General features: G+C 39.4%; 1 protein-coding gene across 10 annotated transcripts in view; it reads left to right on the forward strand.

Moving 5' to 3' along the window:
- The first annotated feature begins 261 nt into the window (after positions 1-261).
- Positions 262-21,248, forward strand: part of LOC6578211 — a 75,412-nt gene continuing 54,425 nt past the window's right edge. For 2 of the 10 annotated variants that reach the window (XM_032728430.2, XM_032728433.2), the window contains exons 1-2: positions 423-571; positions 3,185-3,320. In XM_032728430.2, coding sequence (XP_032584321.1) covers positions 3,254-3,320 — 67 coding nt within the window. In that variant the 5' untranslated portion in view covers positions 423-571; positions 3,185-3,253. The other 8 variants (XM_044010360.1, XM_032728435.2, XM_032728434.2 and 5 more) reach the window with 8 other exon arrangements.

Raw genomic sequence — 21,248 nt, forward strand, 5'->3', positions numbered from 1 at the left:
AGAATTTATTTGTTGAATAATTTAATTAAACAAGTCTTAATGAAACAAGTGTGCCAACACTTTTTTGGCCCACTGTAGTTTGGTAGCCCGAACATAAAAAGAGTCGTGCAAATACGTATATAGTTGTGTGGGACGCACTGCTCGAAAAAGTTTGCAAAAAGCTTTACACTACGTTTCCGGTCTAGGTGTTCAGTGTAAAGTTTTTTGCCCCCTTTTTTTTGAAAATTGTAAACAATTTTTTTTTTTTTTGTATTTGGTCGGCTCCTTACTTTTAAGTTCCATACCATTTTTGTTGATGTCGAAGAGTAAAGCAATTGCATGAAAACAGTCGAAAATAACACTCTCCTCATAAGTGTGTACATATGTATGTTGATGTTGATTGTAAGAGAAGGTACTAAACTCTCTTCTCTTTCAGCTGAATCAACCCCAGTTTATAGACAGATGTAGATGCATATGGACACATAAATATCCTAAAATTGCTTCCTAAAAGTAGTGGTCAAGTTACGGGATTTTAAACTTAGGCAGCATTTAATTAGCTTGAGTATTCAGTCACGTCAACATGTTTTCGAGTGTATGTACAAAATTTATCATGTAGATACATAAGTATGTATGTACGTAGTATGTAGGTATACGTATGTGTATGAATACAGGATTCTCTTAAGTTCAAACATGTAAATATGTACTTACATATTTGCATACAAAATTATACTGAGCTCTAGAGGTGTAGCAGTACGCACATCACTGTTCCCATTGGTTTACTTATAAGTTTCAAGAATGCGATTGCGAGAGTTACGTAGAGTATACTTGTTAACTCTTATTTAGTCTTCGTGCAGTGCTTTGAATAAAAAGACCTTTACATAAAGAAATATAAATCACACGGCAACTGCTTAATGTAAAGTTTATCATCGCGAATAAATGGGATGAAATTTAAAAAACAATAAAAATTATTCACAGTCCAAAACGAATATATGTATGTATATATTATATGTAAAAGACACATTTGTAAGTTCAAAAATTGGTAAATACAAATACATACATTGTATATATAAATACATTGTATGTGTGCAGCAAAGAATGTTTTTATAAAATTCATTCATAAATATTTGTGTGTGTGAGTGTACTTCTACATATGTACATAGTTATATATTTATCTAAATACGTACAAATTGTATATACAGTGCATTTGAGGATATGTGTTATGCCCTTGTGTTTATATATTATATTTTTACAAAATGTAAAGATAGATGCTATCTATATACATAAGTATGTACATAAATAAATACATATGTATGTTCCTCTGTATTAACATTTGAATGGATGCATCAACACTAGGGTGACCATCCATCCTGGAAATCCGGGTGTCCCGACCTGACCCGAAATTGTCCCGGTTTTCTATTGTTTCGATAAAAAAAATACATGTCATTTTGACAAAATGCATACTTGAAGAAGATTGTGTTAAGGCAAGTCAAGAATTTTGTTTCGAAAAGCAACGCAGATAAGGTAATACAGATTTTGCAACAAACGTACACTCGCGCTGTTACTCGGAAGTATTAAAAATAGCGCAAATTTCAAAGGGTTTTTTTTTTTTCTTACTAAATACACAGTGGTCAGACGAATGAAATAAGTTATTGGTGCAGAATATTAAAAACATCTATATCAGTTCAATATAATTTTGTGGACATAAAAACATTAAATATTGATGAAAGAAATGTTATGTACATATGTTGGGAAAAATAGGCAGAGTGGAGAAGTATAAATCAGGCAATCATGAATATAATAACAATTAAATATGTATAAGCATATATTCATATACATATGTATATGGATTTTCTTGTGGAATTAGTCATAAGATAATGCAATTATCACAAAGTATATATATTCTTGATCAGGGCGACGAGCTGAGTCGATTTGGCCCTGTCCGTCTGTCTGTCTGTCTGTCTGTCCGTCCGTCCGTCTGTCTGTCCGTATGCTTGAACGCGTCGATTTCAGAAGATATAAGAGTTAGAGACTTTTTTTAATGTCCGTCTTTACAGCGCGGATGTCGAGATTATCCCTAAAAATCGATAATTCATCCCGATATTTTTAATCGATAAAAAACCTAATCGAAAATCAGTTATAAAATTATATCTCCTACATCTTTGGAGCTACAGTCTCCAAATTTTAAATGTATATTTATATGCATTTTAGACAATTTCAGCTTTTATTAAAATTTACCAACACCCACCCACCCTCACCATCACTTTTGTAAAAGGCGTATTTCAAATACCAGAGACTTGTGGAAAATGCACGCACATCCATGCTATAATCATAATCTGAAAGTTTCATGAAAAAAGTTCTTATTAAACAATCAAGTTCCCATAGTAAGCCACCATTGTCAGTGCACTGCAGCCAATTCGTGTTTATGCGTGCGTACGTATGTCTGTGTGTGTTTATCATATTTTCTCGATAACTCATTCGATATATTTATATCGAGGATAATCGATACATTTATTTTGTTTTTTTTTTTTAAGCCTAATTTGAACTTTTTTAGACCTGGAGGCCTCAGATTTTCTTTGTATATACTAGTACATTTGATGAATACGAAGATTTTGTAATTTACAGAATTTGTAAAAATATATTTCAAATACTAGAGACTTGTGCTTCGGAATATATGTACATACATTTGAACATTATGATCACGTTCTGAAAGTTTCATGAAGTCCTACTACAAGAGAAATTATTCAACAAATAAATTCTCAGAAAGCGTAGTTGCTGCTAACTGCGTAGTTAACAGAGTGCCTGCTTATGCGTGCGTGTGGATGCTAGTGTATGTATGTGTGCATAAAAGAAGTGCATAATGTTTAGAGGATTCAGGGTATCTCCTAGTCGAGCAGATTAATAAAGTTCATGTAGAATAAAAGTTGTACAAGTAAATTCCAATAGAGAAGTCCATATTTAACCAAAGCGCATAAACTACTTAGTTTACAGAGTACGTGCCTAAGCGTCGCGTAAAATTATTGCAAAATCCGTTCGCCGCAACTGCCAGGTGATTTCCTAGTCAAGCTGGTTTTATTATTGCATTTGCCTGAATTTTGTTTGTACATATGTCGATACAAGTTTATCACTCAGTTTATCTCTTATAATATATAGAAGAACCGTATAATCAAGAATAATCATATATGCATATATTTATTATTTAATACAGTGAATTTAACATGCTTGGATACCTGTAAACACTAACCCGAAAGTTGTTTACTAAGTAAGTGTTGTAATAATGGAGCCGGAAAAATTACATATACAAATATATTTGTGTCTACTATTGATCACCTCATCATATTCAAGTAAGTCAAAATTTGTATGTATGTGTGTATATTTCTTAATTTTTTATACCCTCAACCCAATTTCAATGGGAAATCAGGGTATAATGGTTTTCTTAAATGTATGTAACAGGCAGAAGGAGGCAAGGCACACCCCATAAAGTATATATATTCTTGATTAGGACGACGAGCTCAGTCGATATAGCCCTGTCCGTCTGTCCGTCTGTCAGTATGTTTGAACGCGTCGATCTCAGAAGATATAAGAGCTGGAGACTTGAATATCACGCGCATATCGAGTTTTTCTTTAAATATCGATAACTTGCCCCATTATTTTGTTATCGATTAAAAGCTTTATCGAAAACCAGTAATAAATTTATATCTCCTACATCTTTAAAGCTAGACTCTCCAAATTTTTATACTCATTCACGAAAGTGAAGCAGTATATTGGTTTTGTGCAATGTCCGTCTTGCTGTCCGTCCGTCTGTCCGTATGAACGCAATCTATTGCGGCGCTATTAAAGCTAGAGACTTGAAATTTGGAACACATACTCGTGTATATCTCCGATTTATAAAGTGCCAAATCGGAAAATGCATTTTCCGATATACCAGAAATCATGTTAGTTTAAGAGCTAGAAAGCTGAAATTTTGTATGTAGGTCCGCGTTGACAACCCAAGATCACGAGCTATGACGGATATATCTACGCCCATTGGGGGCGTGGCAAATCGGATTAAACTGTATCTCCTAAAGTTGTAAACCTAGAATGCTGAAATTTTGCACGTCAGCTAATGGTATGATTCTATAAAGTCTAAAGATAAATTATAAGTCTACGCCCATTGGGGGCGTGGCAAATCGGACCTGAAGATATAGTGATTTTTTAAATTCTATATTTTGGACCTCAAATTTTGTATATATACTCGGACTGATCACCCAAGACCAAAAAGTTTTTTCGGATATATGTCCGCCCACAGGGGGCGTGACAAACCGCAAAAATGTATATCTCCTAAAGTATAATAGCTAGAAGCTTCAAATTTAGATAGTTGAGTTACTGGTAGCCTCCTCTATCGATTCCACAAAAATTCTTTAGGGGCTTGGCATATCGAAAAATACCCTGTAATTTTCACATTTCTTGAGGGTAAGCATTTTTGCAGTTAGGGTACCGTTATCTCTTTCTAAAAACTGACCAAAATTGAGGTGTCTACGCCCAGTTGGGGCGTGGCAAATCGGAAAAACCTGTATATTCTACAGTATTAGAACGAAACTTAACTACTAAATTGTTGATGGGATGTGAATGAGTATACCGCAGTCGGTAACGCCCGACTGCAACGTTCTTACTTGTTTATGTATACTTATATGCATTTTATACAATTTCGATTTTTGTCAAAATTTACCCCCTACCTCTAATTCACCCCCTCACCTGTGCTTTGGCAAATACATGCATATTTATGTTATATTCATAATCTGAAAGTTTCATGAAGATAGTCCATCTACAAGAAAAGTTATTAAACAATTAAATTCCCATAGTAAGCCAACACTGCAGCCAATGCGTGTTTATGCGTGCGTACGTATGTCTGTGTGAGTGCGTGTATGTGTGAATATGCGAATAATTATTGAAATATCAGTTGCTCGAAGGGTTCAGGGGATCTCGTAGTCGGGCAGTCTCGACTAAAGCTTTCTTACTTGTTATACCCTGAACCCATTTTCAATGAGTAATCAGAGAATAACGGTTTTGTTAAATGTATGTAACAGGCCGAAGGATGCATAGCAGTATACATATATATTCTTGATCAGGGCGACGAGCTGTGTCGTTTTAGCCCTGTCTGTTTGTCCGTCGATCCGTATAAACGCCGAGGTCTCAGAAGATACGAGCCCCAACCCCTAATAATTCGAACAGCATGTTTTTTTTGCAGTGTGCATTGTTTAACACTATTATCAATACTACTAAAGATAACACAAACCAATGCATTTCGCCTTAAAGAGAATTTATATTCTCCTCACGATGAAAAAAAAAAATTTATTCAAACGGTTGACTCAAAAGTTAAGAAAAAATTGACCATTATTAATTATATTAATGTAACTGAATCACTTTCTAGTTATAGTCTGCGAATAATATAGTAATACAGAATGCAAAAATTTTTAAATCGGTGCAGATCAGTGAAAGTTTAGCAACGATGGCAAGTGGTAAGCCTGTTTGCAACGAAATCAGAGTATTGATTAGAGATTATATTAAATCTGGGAAGACGTTTACGGAGATCAGTAAGCAATTAAATGTGTTTACATCGTCTGTGCATGGGGTGATCCAAATTAAACGAAAAATTGGAATATTGAAAATATTATTGCGAATAGAGGTCGAATATGAGCAATAACACCTCGCGACAAAAGACAACTGGCCAAAATTCTTAAGGCTGATCGTCGCCTATCTTTAAGAAATTTGGCTTCTGAGTAGACAATTGGCAAAACTGTCAAGCGAGAATGGACGCAATTGTATTTAAAAACAAGTAAGAACGTTGCAGTCGGGCGTTACCGACTGCGGAATACTCATTCACATCCCATCAACAATTTAGTAGTTAAGTTTCGCTCTAATACTGTAGAATATACAGGTTTTTCCGATTTGCCACGCCCCAACTGGGCGTAGACACCTCATTTTTGGTCAGTTTTTAGAAAGAGATAACAGTACCCTAACTGCAAAGTTTGAATGCTTACCCTCAAGAAATGTGAAAATTACAGGGCATTTTTCGATATGCCACGCCCCTAAAGAGGCGTAAAAATTATTTTTGGGGAATCGATAGAGGAGGCTACCAGTAACTCAACTATCTAAATTTGAAGCTTCTAGCTATTATACTTTAGGAGATATAAACTTTTGCGGTTTGTCACGCCCCCTGTGGGAGGACATATATCCGACAAAACTTTTTGGTCTTGGGTGATCAGTCCGAGTATATACACAAAATTTTAGGTCTCTGCCATCAATAGTGTCCAAAATATAGGAGAATTTAAAAAATCACTATATCTTCAGGTCCGATTTGCCACGCCCCCAATGGGCGTAGACTTATAATTTTATCTTTAGACTTTATAGAATCATACCATTAGCTGTCGTGCAAAATTTCAGCATTCTAGGTTTACAACTTTAGGAGATACAGTTTTATCCATTTGCCACGCCCCCAATGGGCGTAGATATATCCGCCATAGCTCGTGATCTTTGGTGGTCAACTCGGACCTACATACCAAATTTCAGATTTCTAGCTCTTTAACTAACATGATTTCTGGTATATCGGAAAATGCATTTTCCGATTTGCCACGCCCCTAGGGGGCGGATCGGGAAAATTTTAACACTTTATAAATCGGAGATATACACGAGTATGTGCTCCAAATTTCAAGTCTCTAGCTTCAATAGCGCCGAAATAGATTGCGTTCATATGGACAGACGGACGGACAGCAAGACGGACATTGCACAAAACCAATATACTGATTCACTTTCGTGAATGAGTATAAATATTGGATTTGGTTTTTATACCCTGAACCCATTTTCAATGGGAAATCAGGGTATAATGGTTTTGTTGAAATGTATGTAACAGGCAGAAGGAGGCGTGGCAGACCCCACAAAGTATATATATTCTTGATCAGGGCGATGAGCTGAGTTGATTTGGCCCTGTCCGTCCGTCTGTCCGTCCGTCTGTCCGTATGTATGGACGCGTCGATTTCAGAAGATATAAGAGCTAGAGACTTGAAATTTTTTTTCCTAGGTCCGTGTATATCACGCGCATATCAAGTTTATCATTAAAAATCGATAACTCATCCCGATATTTTTTATCGATAAAAAACCTTATCGAAAACCAGTTATAAAATTATATCTCCTACACCTTTATTGCTAGTCTCCAAATTTTTTATGTATGCAATTTATGCAATTTCGGTTTTTGTTAAAATTAACCCCCCACCCTTAAATTCACCCCCACACCCACATGTTTGTAAAAAGCGTATTTCAAGTACTAGAGACTTGCGCTTTGGCAATACATATCCATGGTTTAATCATAATCTGAAAGTTTCATGAAGATCGTATGTCCACAAAAGTTATTAAACAATTAAGTTCTCATAGTAAGCTCACACTGCAGCCCATGCGTGTTTATGCGTGAGTGCTTGTCTGTGTATGTGCGTGTGTGTATGCGTGTGTGTGTGCGTGTTTCTTGTGTAAGCTGAAAGACGCGAAAAATGATTGAAATAGCTATTACTCCAAGGGTTCAGGGGATCTCGTAGTCGAGTAGTCTCGACTAGAGCTTTCTTACTTGTTATACCCTGAACCCATTGAAAATGGGAAATCAGGGTATAATGGTTTCGTTAATATAATTTCGATTTTTATTGTTATTTACCCCCCACCCCTATATCCACCCCCTCACCATCACCTTTGTACAAGGCGTATATCAAGTACTAGAGACTTGTGCTTTGACAAATACATGTATATTCATGTTATAATCATAATCTGAAAGTTTCATGTAGAAAACTCTGCGTTTTTAAGGTTTGTTTTCTCGTATCGCCAACACTAACATAAAAGTTAGCTTCATCGCTAAATATGATGGTATCCCATTGACTACGGGTCCAAGACATCCTTTCCCGACCCCATTGCAAACGTTTCGTTTTTGATGAAGCCTGAGCAAAGGTGTTTCCTTGGCCTACGAGTAAGATGAGTTATTGGGTACGATGCATAGGTAATAACCAAACATACTTTATAACAAGTAAGAAAGCTATAGTCGAGACTGCTCGACTACGAGATCCCCTGAACCCTTGGAACAATAGCTATTTCAATAATTTTTCGCGTCTTTCAGCTTACACAAGAAACACGCACACACACACACACGCTTGCACGCACACACAGGCATACATACATACACACACACGCATACACACACACACACACACACACACACACACACACACACACACACACACACACACACACACACACACACACACACATACACACACACGCATACACAGAGTTCGAGTTGCGTTTTCACGGAGTGCGGTCGATGTCATCGTGATCCATCGTAGACAATGGCTTGAACTGTGTTTTCCCCTGTGAAAGTGGAAAGAACTGAAGTCAACGTGTTTGCTGTGGGCGCGGCGTACCCAGCGACCTCAAAAAAACTACCAGAGACTTACTGCGCGGCGGTTCGTGGAATTCCCAAGCGGTATAATTCGGGGGTGCAAGAGAGGGGGGCGATAGCGTCATTGTTTTGGCGTCAGGGCTTCTTTCCTTTCCTTGTCTTTTGTGGGCGCGTAAATTTTGTTACTTTAGGCGTCACACTTGCGCAATAATAAAAATCAGGTGCATTCACTCTAACAGCTGTTAGTAGTGCTGGAAATTGCATCGGGCAATCAGCTGCTCACCAACGTTGGTGAGTTGCTAAGCCTTAGAAAAGACAGCAACCTAGCTGCTGGAGTGAAGTAGCAGTTATTAAAAGTAGTGCATACTTTCGGGCTCTCGCTGTAGTCAAGTTGAGTTTAAGTTACCACGCCACTCAAAAAAGTAGGCGAAAAAGTTAAGGCAGCGAGCATTAGTGCTACAGTAGGTAGCAATACTCCCAAGCGGTCGAGGGAAGTTGCCTCCGAACAGAGGAAAACTCCCTTAAAAAAGCAGAGGCCCAATAGAAGTGCAGCAAACCTAAAAGAACCAGTGGCTCTACGGGCTACAGCTGAAACTTCAAACCGGGTCGGTCGTCAGACAAACCCGAACAGCTGGACATTCGTTAAAGGACGAGAGCCTATGCAAAAACGTCCCAGAAGTGACGCAATCGCGATTTTAGGCGTGGGTGGTTGCAGCTATGCGGACATGCTTCGTGTAGTCAAGAGCGACCCAAATTTGAAGCATCTCAGCAGCGACGTTCAAGGCATTAGGAAGACAGCTAAGGGGGACCTTTTGTTGCAATTGAGTAGGAAGCCGGAGCAAAGCGCTGAGGCTCTGCACGAAGCTGTAGGCAAGGCCTTGGGCGACCGAGCAGTAGTTAAAACACTTACCGAATCGGCTCAAATTGAGATGCCTGCAATGCGGAGTTGAAGGATAGCTCACTCCCCATTGAGGCTATCAAATCGCTTCGACCGGCTTTTGGTGGACAGCAAAGAGCTACAGTTGCTCTTCCAATTGGAAAAGCCAAAACTCTGCTCGAGCTGTCAAAAATCAGAATTGGATGGGTTGTATGCCGTATCCGCGCCGTGTATCAGCCTGAACCCTGTTTTAAGTGACTTGATTACGGTCATATGGCAGCAAACTGCGGAAGCGACTATGACCTAAAGGGCGCCTGTTTCAGGTGTGGAGAGATGGGTCACAGTGCAAAAGCATGCACTAAGCCACCAAAATGTAGCCTCTGCATCCGGAAAGGTGAAAAGCAGACGGACCATTCAGCAGGCAGCTTCAAGTGCCCATCTTACCATGAAGCTGCTCGTAAAATGAAATGTTAAGGTTTTTGCAGCTTAACTTAAATCATTGTGTTGCTGCCCAAGATCTTCTAGAGCAGACCATTAGGGAAAAATGTATAGATGTAGCTTTTCTCAGTGAGCCTCACCACTGTAGAACCAGCTGCCCTAGGACATGGTCAACAGACGTTAATGGCAAAGCTGCGTTGTGGGTATGCGGCAACTCAACGAACGTACTTTCGAATGTTAAGTCATTCAATGGGTTCGTACGTGGCCGATATGGTAGCTTATGGCTTTACAGTTGCTATCTGGCCCCCAGCATGCAGCTCAGTGAATTCACGACGGTGCTCGACGAGCTTGCCGAGGATGCTAGGGGTCGGAAGGCCATTATAGCTGGAGATTTTAACTCCTGGGCGCTAGAATGGGGTAGCCCCACAACAAATGCCAGAGGTCGTATCCTACTGGAGATCTTCGCGACACTAGATGTTGCACTGCTCAACACTGGCCACGAGGACACCTTCAGTCGGGCGGGATACGGGTCTGTTATCGACATTACTTTTGTCACTTCATCCCTCTTTCGGGGAGCAACATGGAGTCATTGCGATAGCTATACAGGCAGCGATCATACGGCACTTCTGTTCACAATAGGTGAGCCACCTGCCAGGGCGTCAACATTGTGGAGGGAGTCGTATCGGCTAGATACTTTTGATCCCGCGGTCTTTTCAGAGGCCATTCAGTCTCTGGGTACAATTGGTAATGCTGAGCCCAGAGCATGCCAAATGGTAGCCCAAATACAGAGTGCCTGCAATAGCAGCATGTTACGTCGCAAGCAGTTCACGCGACAACATGAGCCTACGTATTGGTGGACTACGCAAATAGGTGACATTCGTCGCAAATGCATCCAGGCGAGAAGAAGCTACCAACGGGCTCGCGGTAGGTCAACGTTTTTTGAGAAACAGTTAGCTTACCAGGCAGCTAGAAGACAGCTGAAGAAGGCCATTCGGGCACGCAAAAGAGAATGTTTTTTACAGTTGTGCGACTCAGCCGAATATGACCCTTGGGGCAGGGCATATAAGATAGTAGTTAAAAGACTATACGCAGGTAGACAGGTGCAGCCTACGGATCGTCTGGAGCTTAAATCGATTGTGGAAACACTCTTTCCAGAAAGTTTAAGCTCCATTCACGCCCCTGAGTCCGAGTCTGCTGATCAGGGCTCAACGAGCACTGAAATTGCTGAAATTGTTTTAGTTACAGAGGAAGAAATATCAGTAGTTCTCCGAGGTCTTAGAACCAACACAGCTCCAGGGCCGGACGGGATCCCAAATCGTGCGCTAAAGCTAGCCCTCGCCTTGCACCCAAGTACGTTCGCCGAATTATTTAACGAATGCCTGATCCAAGAGACGTTCCCGGCAAAATGGAAAGCCCAGAATCTGGTATTGCTACCCAAGGCTGGCAAACTACCAGATGAGCCATCTTCGTACAGACCGATCTGTCTCTTAGACACCATGGGAAAGGTGTTTGAGAAACTGATCTGCTCTAGGCTGGAAACTGCGATTGCAAGCGCCGGAGGCCTGTCACCAAACCAATTTGGATTCCGGAAGGCCCGGTCAACAACGGACGCGCTTAACAAAGTTGTCGGTCTGGCCACTTCCGCCATTCAAGGCACCAGATGGAGGCACGGGACGAAGGAATACTGCATCATTGCGACCCTGGATGTAAGGAATGCCTTCAACACAGCTAGTTGGGATATGATACTGAATGCGCTGTCACAATATAATATCCCTAAATATCTAAGAGAGATAATAAAGAGCTACTTCAGAGGAAGAACACTGGTATACAACACGAGTGAGGGTCCCCAAACTCATACAGTGTCAGCTGGAGTACCCCAAGGCTCAGTGCTGGGGCCTCTCCTATGGAACATCATGTACGACGGCGTACTGCGCTTGGAACTACCAGCAGGCGCGCACACCATTGGCTTTGCTGATGATGTAGCTGTCGTAGCCATAGGAAAGGAGCTCAAAGATACAGAGGATATGTGCAGCGAAAGTATCAATCGCATACGAAGCTGGTTGACAGGAGCTGGGCTCGAGCTAGCGGCACACAAGACCGAAGTTGTACTAGTCAGCAGTCGCAAAAGAGTGGAAACTGCCAATATAAAGATCGGCAGCGTCACCATTGCGTCAAAGAGGGCGATAAGATATCTTGGTGTCATGATAGACACAAGATTAACTTTCCGCGAGCACTTAGAATATGTGCATGAAAAGGCAGCTGATTCTTGTAGAGCTCTCTCGAGAATCATGCTTAACACGCGGGGACCTAAACAGCAACGACGTCTCCTCCTAATGAGCGTCATTAGGTCTGTCATCCTCTATGCTGCGCCAATATGGGCAAGAACGATGGCAACGCCGAGCTACAGCCGAGGCATTTGCGCGATCTACAGGCTGAACGCAATCAGAGTCAGCTGCGCTTTCAGGACTAAGGCTAAGGTAGCGCATAGTGCTTGCGAAGCAATGCTTTACGGCCGTCCCGCAAGCACCGCGCGCTATCTTAGCCACCACGCAATTTGCAATTTGTTATATAATTTTGTCAATAAATGAATATAAGAAAAAAAAAAAACACACGCATACACATACAAACGCATACACACACAAACGCATACACACACACACACACATACACAAACACATACACACACATACACACACAAGCACCCACGCATAAACACGCATGGGCTGAATTGGCTTACTATGAGAACTTAATTGTTTTGTGGACATACAATCTTCATGAAACTTTCAGATTATGATTACAACATGGATATGCATGTATTTGCCAAAGCACAAGTATCTAGTATTTGAAATACGCCTTTTACAAAAGTGAGGGTGAGGGGGTGTATTTAGTGGGTGGGGGTAAATTTTAACAAAAACCGAAATTGTATAAATTGCATATAAGCATACATTAAAATTTGGAGACTCTAGCAATAAAGGTGTAGAAGATATAATTTTATAACTGGTTTTCGATAAGGTTTTTATCGATAAAAAATATCGGGATGAGTTATCGATTTTCAATGATAAACTTGATATGCGCGCTGTAATTACGGACATTAAAAAAAAAAATTTGAAGTCTCTAGCTCTTATATCTTCTGAAATCGACGCGTTCATACATACGGACAGACGGACAGACGGACGGACAAACTCAGCTCGTCACCCTGATCAAGAATATACATACTTGTATATACTTGTATATATATACTTGTGGGGTCTTCCACGCCTCCTTCTGCCTGTTACATACATTTCAACAAAACCATTATACCCTGATTTCCCATTGAAAATGGGTTCAGGGTATAAACATGCTGTTCGAATTATTAGTGGTTGGGGCTCGTATAAGAGATATAGACTTAAACAAGCATGCATATGCTTGTGTTTACCATGCGCAATTTAATTGTTTTTTTTTTTTTTTCAGAGACTTAGGTTTACTGTGTTACAGATTTACAGATTTTGGATACCCACACCCACTTCGCTCCAATGTGCCAAAAACATATTTCAAGTTTTAGACACTTGTGCTTATGATCATGTTCTAAAAGTTTCATAGTTTCGCCCGCACTGCTGCCCAAGCGTAGTTGCTGCTTCCTGCGCAGTTAGAAGAGCGCATGCGTATACGTGCGTGTGGACGCATGTGTATGTGTGCATAAAAGAAGAAGATAACTCGTCCGATAACTTTTTTTTATCGGGAATAATCGAAAAATTGATTTTGTTTTTTTCAGTCTAATTTGAACACTTTTAGACCTAGAGACTTCAGATTTACTGTGTATATACAGTTGATCGATACGTGCGTTTGTATGCATGTGTCCATAAAAGAATTGCAGAATGAGTAGAATATCAGCTTGGAGGGTTCAGGGTATCTCCTAGTCGAGCAGTCTCGGATAGAGCATTCTTACTTGTTATTGTTCTGAGCTCGGGTTATTATTGCTGTTTCTAAGGCTCAGCATTGGTCTATATTAGAGGCCTGCATGGGAATACTCGCTTGCGGTAGTCTTCCAAATATACTGACAAGTGTTTGAGCATCGCAAGCATGGGCGGAGATATATCCGCCATAGCTCGTGATCTTGGGTCTTGGGTCGACGCGGACCTACATACCAAATTTAAGCTTTCTAGCTCTTCAACAAACATGATTTCTGGTATATCGGAAAATGCATTTTCCGATTTGCCACGCCCCTAGTGGGCGGATCCGGAAAATTTTAACACTTTATATATCCGAGATATACACGAGTATGTGCTCAAAATTTCAGGTCTCTAGCTTTAATAGCGCCGAAATAGATTGCGTTCATACGGACAGACGGACGGACAGCAAGACGGAAAAATATACTTATTTCACTTTCGTGAATGAGTCTAAAAAATTATACGGTACTTTTCTCGCGCGTTGAGCGCCGTTGCTGAGCAAAAATCAGGGTAGAATTGGCTAATTGGCCATGATTAATGAAATTATAGTTTTAAATTTGAATTTGAATATTGGATATATATTTATTGCATTCATGCATTTTTACATAGCGTATATTAGCTAAAAAATTTTAGCGTTTCGTGCGATTTCAAAAGAGGTAAAATTTTCCAATTTTAGACGTGTGAAATGAGCTTCGTTTTTGAAAACAACCGCTATCGGAAAATTAATTTTCCAATTTGTCATGCCAGTCAGTTTATAATTTGAGGGTTTATATGTGCTCCAAATTTCAAGTCTAGCTTCAATAGCAAGGAAAATATTGCATTCATACTGATAGACGGAAGGGCAGCAAGACGGATATTGCACAAAGCCAATATTGTCATTTCTCTAATTTTACAATTCCCACTATAATTCACAAGTTCATTCGAGTTCGCACCACAATAGCATGTTTGTCCGAAGTAAAAGAGGGAAAAAATTTCAAACATGATTTCCATCGACTTAACCAGCAGCACTACTGCTTAAAGAAATAGTAGCGAAATTGAATCAATTTCACTGGTAAGGTGCGACACACGAAGCAAAAAACTAAAGCTTAAAGTACAAATCCAATTTCAAGAAAATGCAAATATAGGTATATCACATGGCAATATATCTCCAATGATATTCACGAATAGACATAATATCTGCCCACCAATTTTTGATTCTATTAATGTGGCAGGGGATAGGGGAAGGGGAAAATGGCCCAACCCATCACTCACGTGCACCTTTCCGGGGAACCGATGGACTTTCGCTCTCGCCGGGGATCCTCTCGTCTCTCTCTCTCTCTTTATTGTGCTCATAGCTCGCAAATAACTGTTAACACTTTTTCGTTGTCTGCAAATAAGTGTCTTTCACTAACACAATCAAAACAAGTAAGAAAACTCTAGTCGAGAGTGCTCGACTAGATACTACCCTGAACCCAACATATAAAAATGCCCATTTAGTATGGCTGAAATTTCAATTTCGATGTATTTAAAAATATAAATTAAATACCAAACTCATTTAAAAAAATATATTTTGAAACAATTAAAAAAGTTAACATCAGTTGCACCGATCGGGATTCGAACCGCGACTTCTCGATCGAGTGTCATGCAGCTAACACACTAGGCCATCCCACTCCTGCTAGTGGCGCTGGCAAAACTGAAATAGATTCACTGCTGCTGCGCCATCTACCAAAACTAAACGAAACTAACAGCTGATGTGATTCAACGAATGTTTCTAGAAGAAGTTTGAATGTATGTGTGCACACGCATACGATGCTGTTGTAGCTGCTGCACGTGCGTTTGTTAATTGGCCAAATATTTGATTATTTTTTATTAATTTTTGACTGAACGGAATTTAAAGAAACTTTCAGCATATGATCTACATATTATATTGAATATTTGAGAAATTAAAAAAAAATAAAAATCATTCACAATTAGCTATAGTGGCATCTGATTTGAACTTGAATGTTTTTACTCGATAAAAACATAACGAGATGATTTATCGAATTTTAAAAGCAAACTCGACGTCCGCGCTGTATATACGGTCATTTTAAAAATTGGAAAAAAATTGAAGTCTCTAGCTCTTATATCTTCGGAAATCGACGCGTTCAAACATTAGGACAGACGGACAGGGCCAAATCGACTCAGCTCGTCGCCCTGATCAAGAATATATATAATTTTGTGGGGTCTGCCACGCCTCCTTCTGCCTGTTACATACATTTCAACAAAACCATTATACCCTGATTTCCCATTTTCAATGGGTTCAGGGTATAAAAACTCAGACAGAAACTGTTTTTGTAGCGTCTGGCTTAGCTCGCTCGCGCTCTGAGGGAGACAGTTATTTCTGTTTTAGTTTCGCTCAAGTCAAACACTGATCGTTTGCTTGAGTTAAATGAAGCAAACTGTCAGTTGCGTTTGTATGGGTAATCACGCGCGATTGTTGCGTTCTTTTTGTATGTATGTATGCATGTATTTACATGCACACGAAGTTAAAGACAATTTCTGTTGAGTTTTTTAGTCAAACTGTTTTTTGCTGAGAGTCTTTGTGTGAGCGAAAACCGTATTACTCTTTACGCGACACTCATGTGAGAGCGTCACACGAATGAGTCATTGCATTGCGTCTGACCGAAACAGATTCTAAAGAAAACAAAGAGTGTCGCTCAGAGCGAGTCGTGTCTGCACAATTTTTTCGGTTATGATGCGAAGCAGAACTTTATGCTCGAAAAAACGATCCTCTCATTTGCGAGCTCTGATTGTGCTGCGTTCTTCGCTTACGTTTTCAGTTCAAGTCTTTTCTCACTTCACTTTGTAACATTCCTCTTAAATTTTCAACTTAAACTAACGTTCATATCTGCTCCTCTCGGTGGCCACTTATTAATTTGCACTTAAACTCTACTTAACACGCTAACTTTCACTGAAACTAAACTTTAGAACTTTAGAACCGCTCTTCTCGGCGGTCATTACTTAACTCCTGACTATCGCCTCTGACCCACACTCAAAGCGCTCGGCGTCGGCAGCGCAACTCTCCACGCAGGGTCGCGCCACCGATCGCCGATAATTCCTTTGCGCTTTGGGCGGCCCTTTTAAATCGCCATTTAAACTACAAATAAATGTTTTGAATTCAACTTATGTCTAAACAATCTTAATTCTACTTAATTCTACCAGCTCTTACCATTGCTAATATCTATGTATGACTTAATGCTAATGTTTATTCTAACTTAACTAACTAACTTCTATTCTAACTTAACGCTACCAACACCTATTCCTAATATATACTCGGAAGGCGGCGATCGGCGAGCCGCCTTACATATGTATGTACACATAAATGTGTACTCTAGTATATTCTAAGAATCTCAGTTGCGATTTGTCTGTGCATTGTTTCTGAATTTCTAGCCGGTATACTGGCTTTTGTTTACTGTATGGCGTCATAACAATAATCTGATTTCGTTTTAATTACTGTTCGAAACGACGTGGTGGTGCTGTAGGCAGAGTTCAAATCCCGCGGAAAACTTTTTCTTCTTTTATATTTTTTAAGTGCGTCTGTAGTATTAGTAGTGTTAGTGTCTGTAAACTCCTTATTTTGGGCCAGTTCTTAGAACGAGCAACCGGTAACCTAAATATCGGCTATCAGTAACTTAACTATCCAAATTCGAGACTTCTAACTCTTAGGCTGATGTCAGAGTGGCCGCGATAAGCGATGCTACAAACGATAATTATCGCAACGATCTGCAAAACGATGCCATGACAGGGTGAAAGCTATACGCAAGGAGAGAAACATTGCGAGTATTCAAATTGTAGTCAATGCGAGCGTTCAGATCTCAGTCTCAGTCGCAATGTTTCATGAAAAAAAACAAGTAAGAATACTCTAGTCGAGATTGCTCGACTAGGAGATACCCTGAACCCTCTCTAGTATTTGAAATACGCTTTTTACAAACATGGCGGTGAGGGGGTGGATATGGAAGTGGGGGGTAAATTTTTACAAAAACCTAAATTGCATAAATTGCATATAAGCATGCATAACAAATTTGGAAGCTCTAGCTCTAAATGTGTAGGAGATATAATTAAATAACTAGCTTTCGATAAGGTTTATAATCGATAGTAAAATATCGAGAGTAGTTATCGATATTTAGAGGAAAACTTGATATGCGCGTGATATACACGGACCTTGGAAAAAATTTCAAGTCTCTAGCTCTTATATCTTCTGAGATCGACGCGTTCATACATAGGGACGGACGGACGGACAGGGCCAAATCGACTCAGCTCGTCGCCCTGATCAAGAATATATATAGTTTGTGGGGTCTGCCACGCCTCTTTCTGCCTGTTACATACTTTTAACAAGAGCATTACACCATGATTTCCCATTTTCAATGGGTTCAGGGTATAAAACAAAACAAACGGGTTCCATCCAATACTATCAATACTTTTGATTATTGACACTTCAAGTATAATTGAGAGCTAATACATATATAACAAGTAAGAAGGCTCTAGTCGGGACTGCCCGACTACGAGATCCCCTGAACCCTTCGAGCAACTGATATTTCAATAATTACTCGCACGTGCACACACACACGCCCACACACAGACATACGCCCCCACGGATAAACACTCATTGGCTGCAGTGCACTATAGGAAAAAAGCCCGAAATTTTGGCATAAATTCTAAAAATAGAGCTAGGAGGTTGAAATTTTACATACACCTAAGATAGATTAATTTAGAATTTCGGATTTTTTTTTTCTCTATGATTAGACCACGCCTTCTCCGCCATCTTGTTACATATTAATTCAATCATGAAAGCACTGTACAATATTTTTTACTGTACTCATTTAGTACTGTCCAGCATGAAGTTAAGTGATAACATAAACTGTTAATATACAGTGCTGTACAACTTTTACTAGTACCACTGACCAGAGAACACATAGACTAGACATGTAGTACAAAGTTTTTCAGCACCGAAATTCAATTTTCGTGAACTGCTGCTTGTGCTCACATGCATACATATACATATTTGAGAGAGCATAGAGCAGAGAGAAAGCGAGAGAGCAAGAACAAAAATTGAGCATAGAGGCATCTTTTAATCAACATTTGACCAATGGTCAATGACCTTCTCGGTCGAGCGCATGAAGCGGAATGATTGTGCTTTCGCATATTTTCGTAGCTCGAACCTAAAAGTAAAGAGCCGAGCAAATACGAAATTGATAGGCCTTAGGAGACAAACTGTGTTGAAAAACTTTGTACTACATGTCTAGTCTATGTGTTCTCTGGTCAGTGCTAGTACTCATTTAATGCTGTACAGGAAAAAAAAGTGTGCTCATTAAAAATGAATGATTCAATAGCCCTTTTGAATGCATCCATGCAGATGTCTATTCTTTAGACATAATTTTTACTAATATTCAACATAAAGCTTACAGCACATATTTTTAGATAAAAATTATTAAAATAAGTCATAATATAATTCAAAGATGTAAGTGTATGCTTGTTATGCCCTGTTTATAAACAAGATTTGTTTTCTTTTCACTTATAACATATTTAAACAAGTAAGAACGTTGCAGTCGGGCGATACCGATTGCAGAAGACTCATTCACCGCCCAAACGCTGTCAACCAGAGCATATAGTGCAATTTTCGAGTCCCATTAAAATTGGCATCATTGCATTCAAATTATATACATATATAATTTATATAATTTTGATTTTTATTATATATTTATATCCATGTATTGGATACCGGTTTCAAGCTAGCAGCAGATCAGCGCGATTTTCCTATACATGTGCACACACACATTGTCTATTCTATGCGTACAGACGGAAACGCGCCTTTTCGCATATTCTTAAAAATTCGATTGATTTTTTGACTTTCTACTCGTTACTGTTGTTTTGCGTGGTGCGTGTGCTAGAGGTGACACAAATTACGTTAGAGTAGGGGAGGTTCGAAACCTCTTCGATGTTATTTTTTATACCCTGAACCCATTGATCAAAAACCTTATCGAAAGCTAGTTATTTAATTATATCTCCCACACCTTTAGAGCTAGAGCTTCCAAATTTGTAATCTAAACTTTTTTGTATATTAAATAATTTCGATTTTTTTAGACTCATTCACGAAGTGAAAGAGTATATTGGTTTTGTGCAATGTCCGTGTTGCTGTCCGTCTGTCCGTATGAACGCAATCTATTTCGACGCTATTGAAGCTAGATACTTGAAATTTGTTAACATTTTGTTTAAATTTTCCCGATCCGCCCACTAGGGGCGTGGCAAATCGGAAAATGCATTTTCCTATATACCAGAAATCATGTTTGTTGAAGAGCTAGAAAGCTGAAATTTGGTATGTAGGTCCGCGTCGACCCAAGACTCAAGATCGCGAGCTATGGCGGATATATCTCTGCCCATTGGGGGCGTGGCAAACCGCAAAAGTTTATATCTCCTACAGTTTAAGAGCTAGAAGCTTCAAATTTGAATAGTTTAGTTACTAGTAGTCTCCTCTATCGATTCCCCAAAAATAATATTACGCCTCTTTAGGGGCGTGGCATATCGAAAACTACCCTGTAATTTTCACATTTTTTGAGCGTAAGAATTCAAATTTTGCATTTAGGTTACCGGTTGCTCGTTCAAAGAACTGGCCAAAAATGAGGAGTCTACGGCCACTAGGGGCGTGGCAATCGGCATTTATAGTGCCCATATTGCGGCATTTATGCGTCAGCCATCTATTTATGTATTCATACACATAAATAGGCTTAATAGGCATTGATAGCACGGAAGGAAACATTTTTATAAAATGTTATTTTTTATACCCTGAACCCATTGAAAATGGGAAATCAGGGTATAATGGTTTTGTTAAAAGTATGTAACAGGCAGAAGGAGGCGTGGCAGACCCCACAAAGTATATATATTCTTGATCAGGGCGTCGAGCAAAGTCGATTTAGCCCTGTCCGTCTGTCTGTCCGTCCGTCCGATCCGATCCGTCGATCTCAGAAGAGCTAGAGATTTGAAATCTTTTTTTCTAGGTCCGTGTATATCACGCGTATATCAAGTTTTTCTCTATATATCGATAACTACTCCCGATATTTTATTATCGATTAAAAACCTTATCGAAAGCTAGTTATTTAATTATATCTCCTACACATTTAGAGCTAGAGCTTCCAAATTTTATATGTAGACTTATATGTATTTTATATAATTTCGATTTTTGTTATAATTTACCCCCCACCCCTATATCCACCCTCTCACCATCACCTTTGTAAAAGGAGTATCTCAAGTACTAGTGCGCGTGCTTTGGAATTTACATACATTTTCACCATATGATTACGCCCTGAAAGTTTCATTAAGATTGTACGTCTAGAAATTAAATTATTCAACAAATAAATTCTTATAATGTTGCCCACACTACAGCGCAGCCCAAGCGCAGTCGCTGCTTACTGCGCAGTAACCAGAGCGCGTTCTAATATGTACGTGTGTATGTATGTGTGCCGAAAAGAAGTGCAGAGTGATTAGAATATCAGATTAGAGGGTTCAGGGTATCTCCTAGTCGAGCAGTCTCGACTAGAGTCTTCTTACTTGTTTTTCTTTACATTTGTTAATTAATGAATATATTTGACCAGGACTTTTAATCCAG

Source organism: Drosophila mojavensis, unplaced genomic scaffold, assembly GCF_018153725.1.
Source record: "Drosophila mojavensis isolate 15081-1352.22 unplaced genomic scaffold, ASM1815372v1 contig_108, whole genome shotgun sequence".
In the NCBI taxonomy this organism is placed as follows: domain Eukaryota; kingdom Metazoa; phylum Arthropoda; class Insecta; order Diptera; family Drosophilidae; genus Drosophila; species Drosophila mojavensis.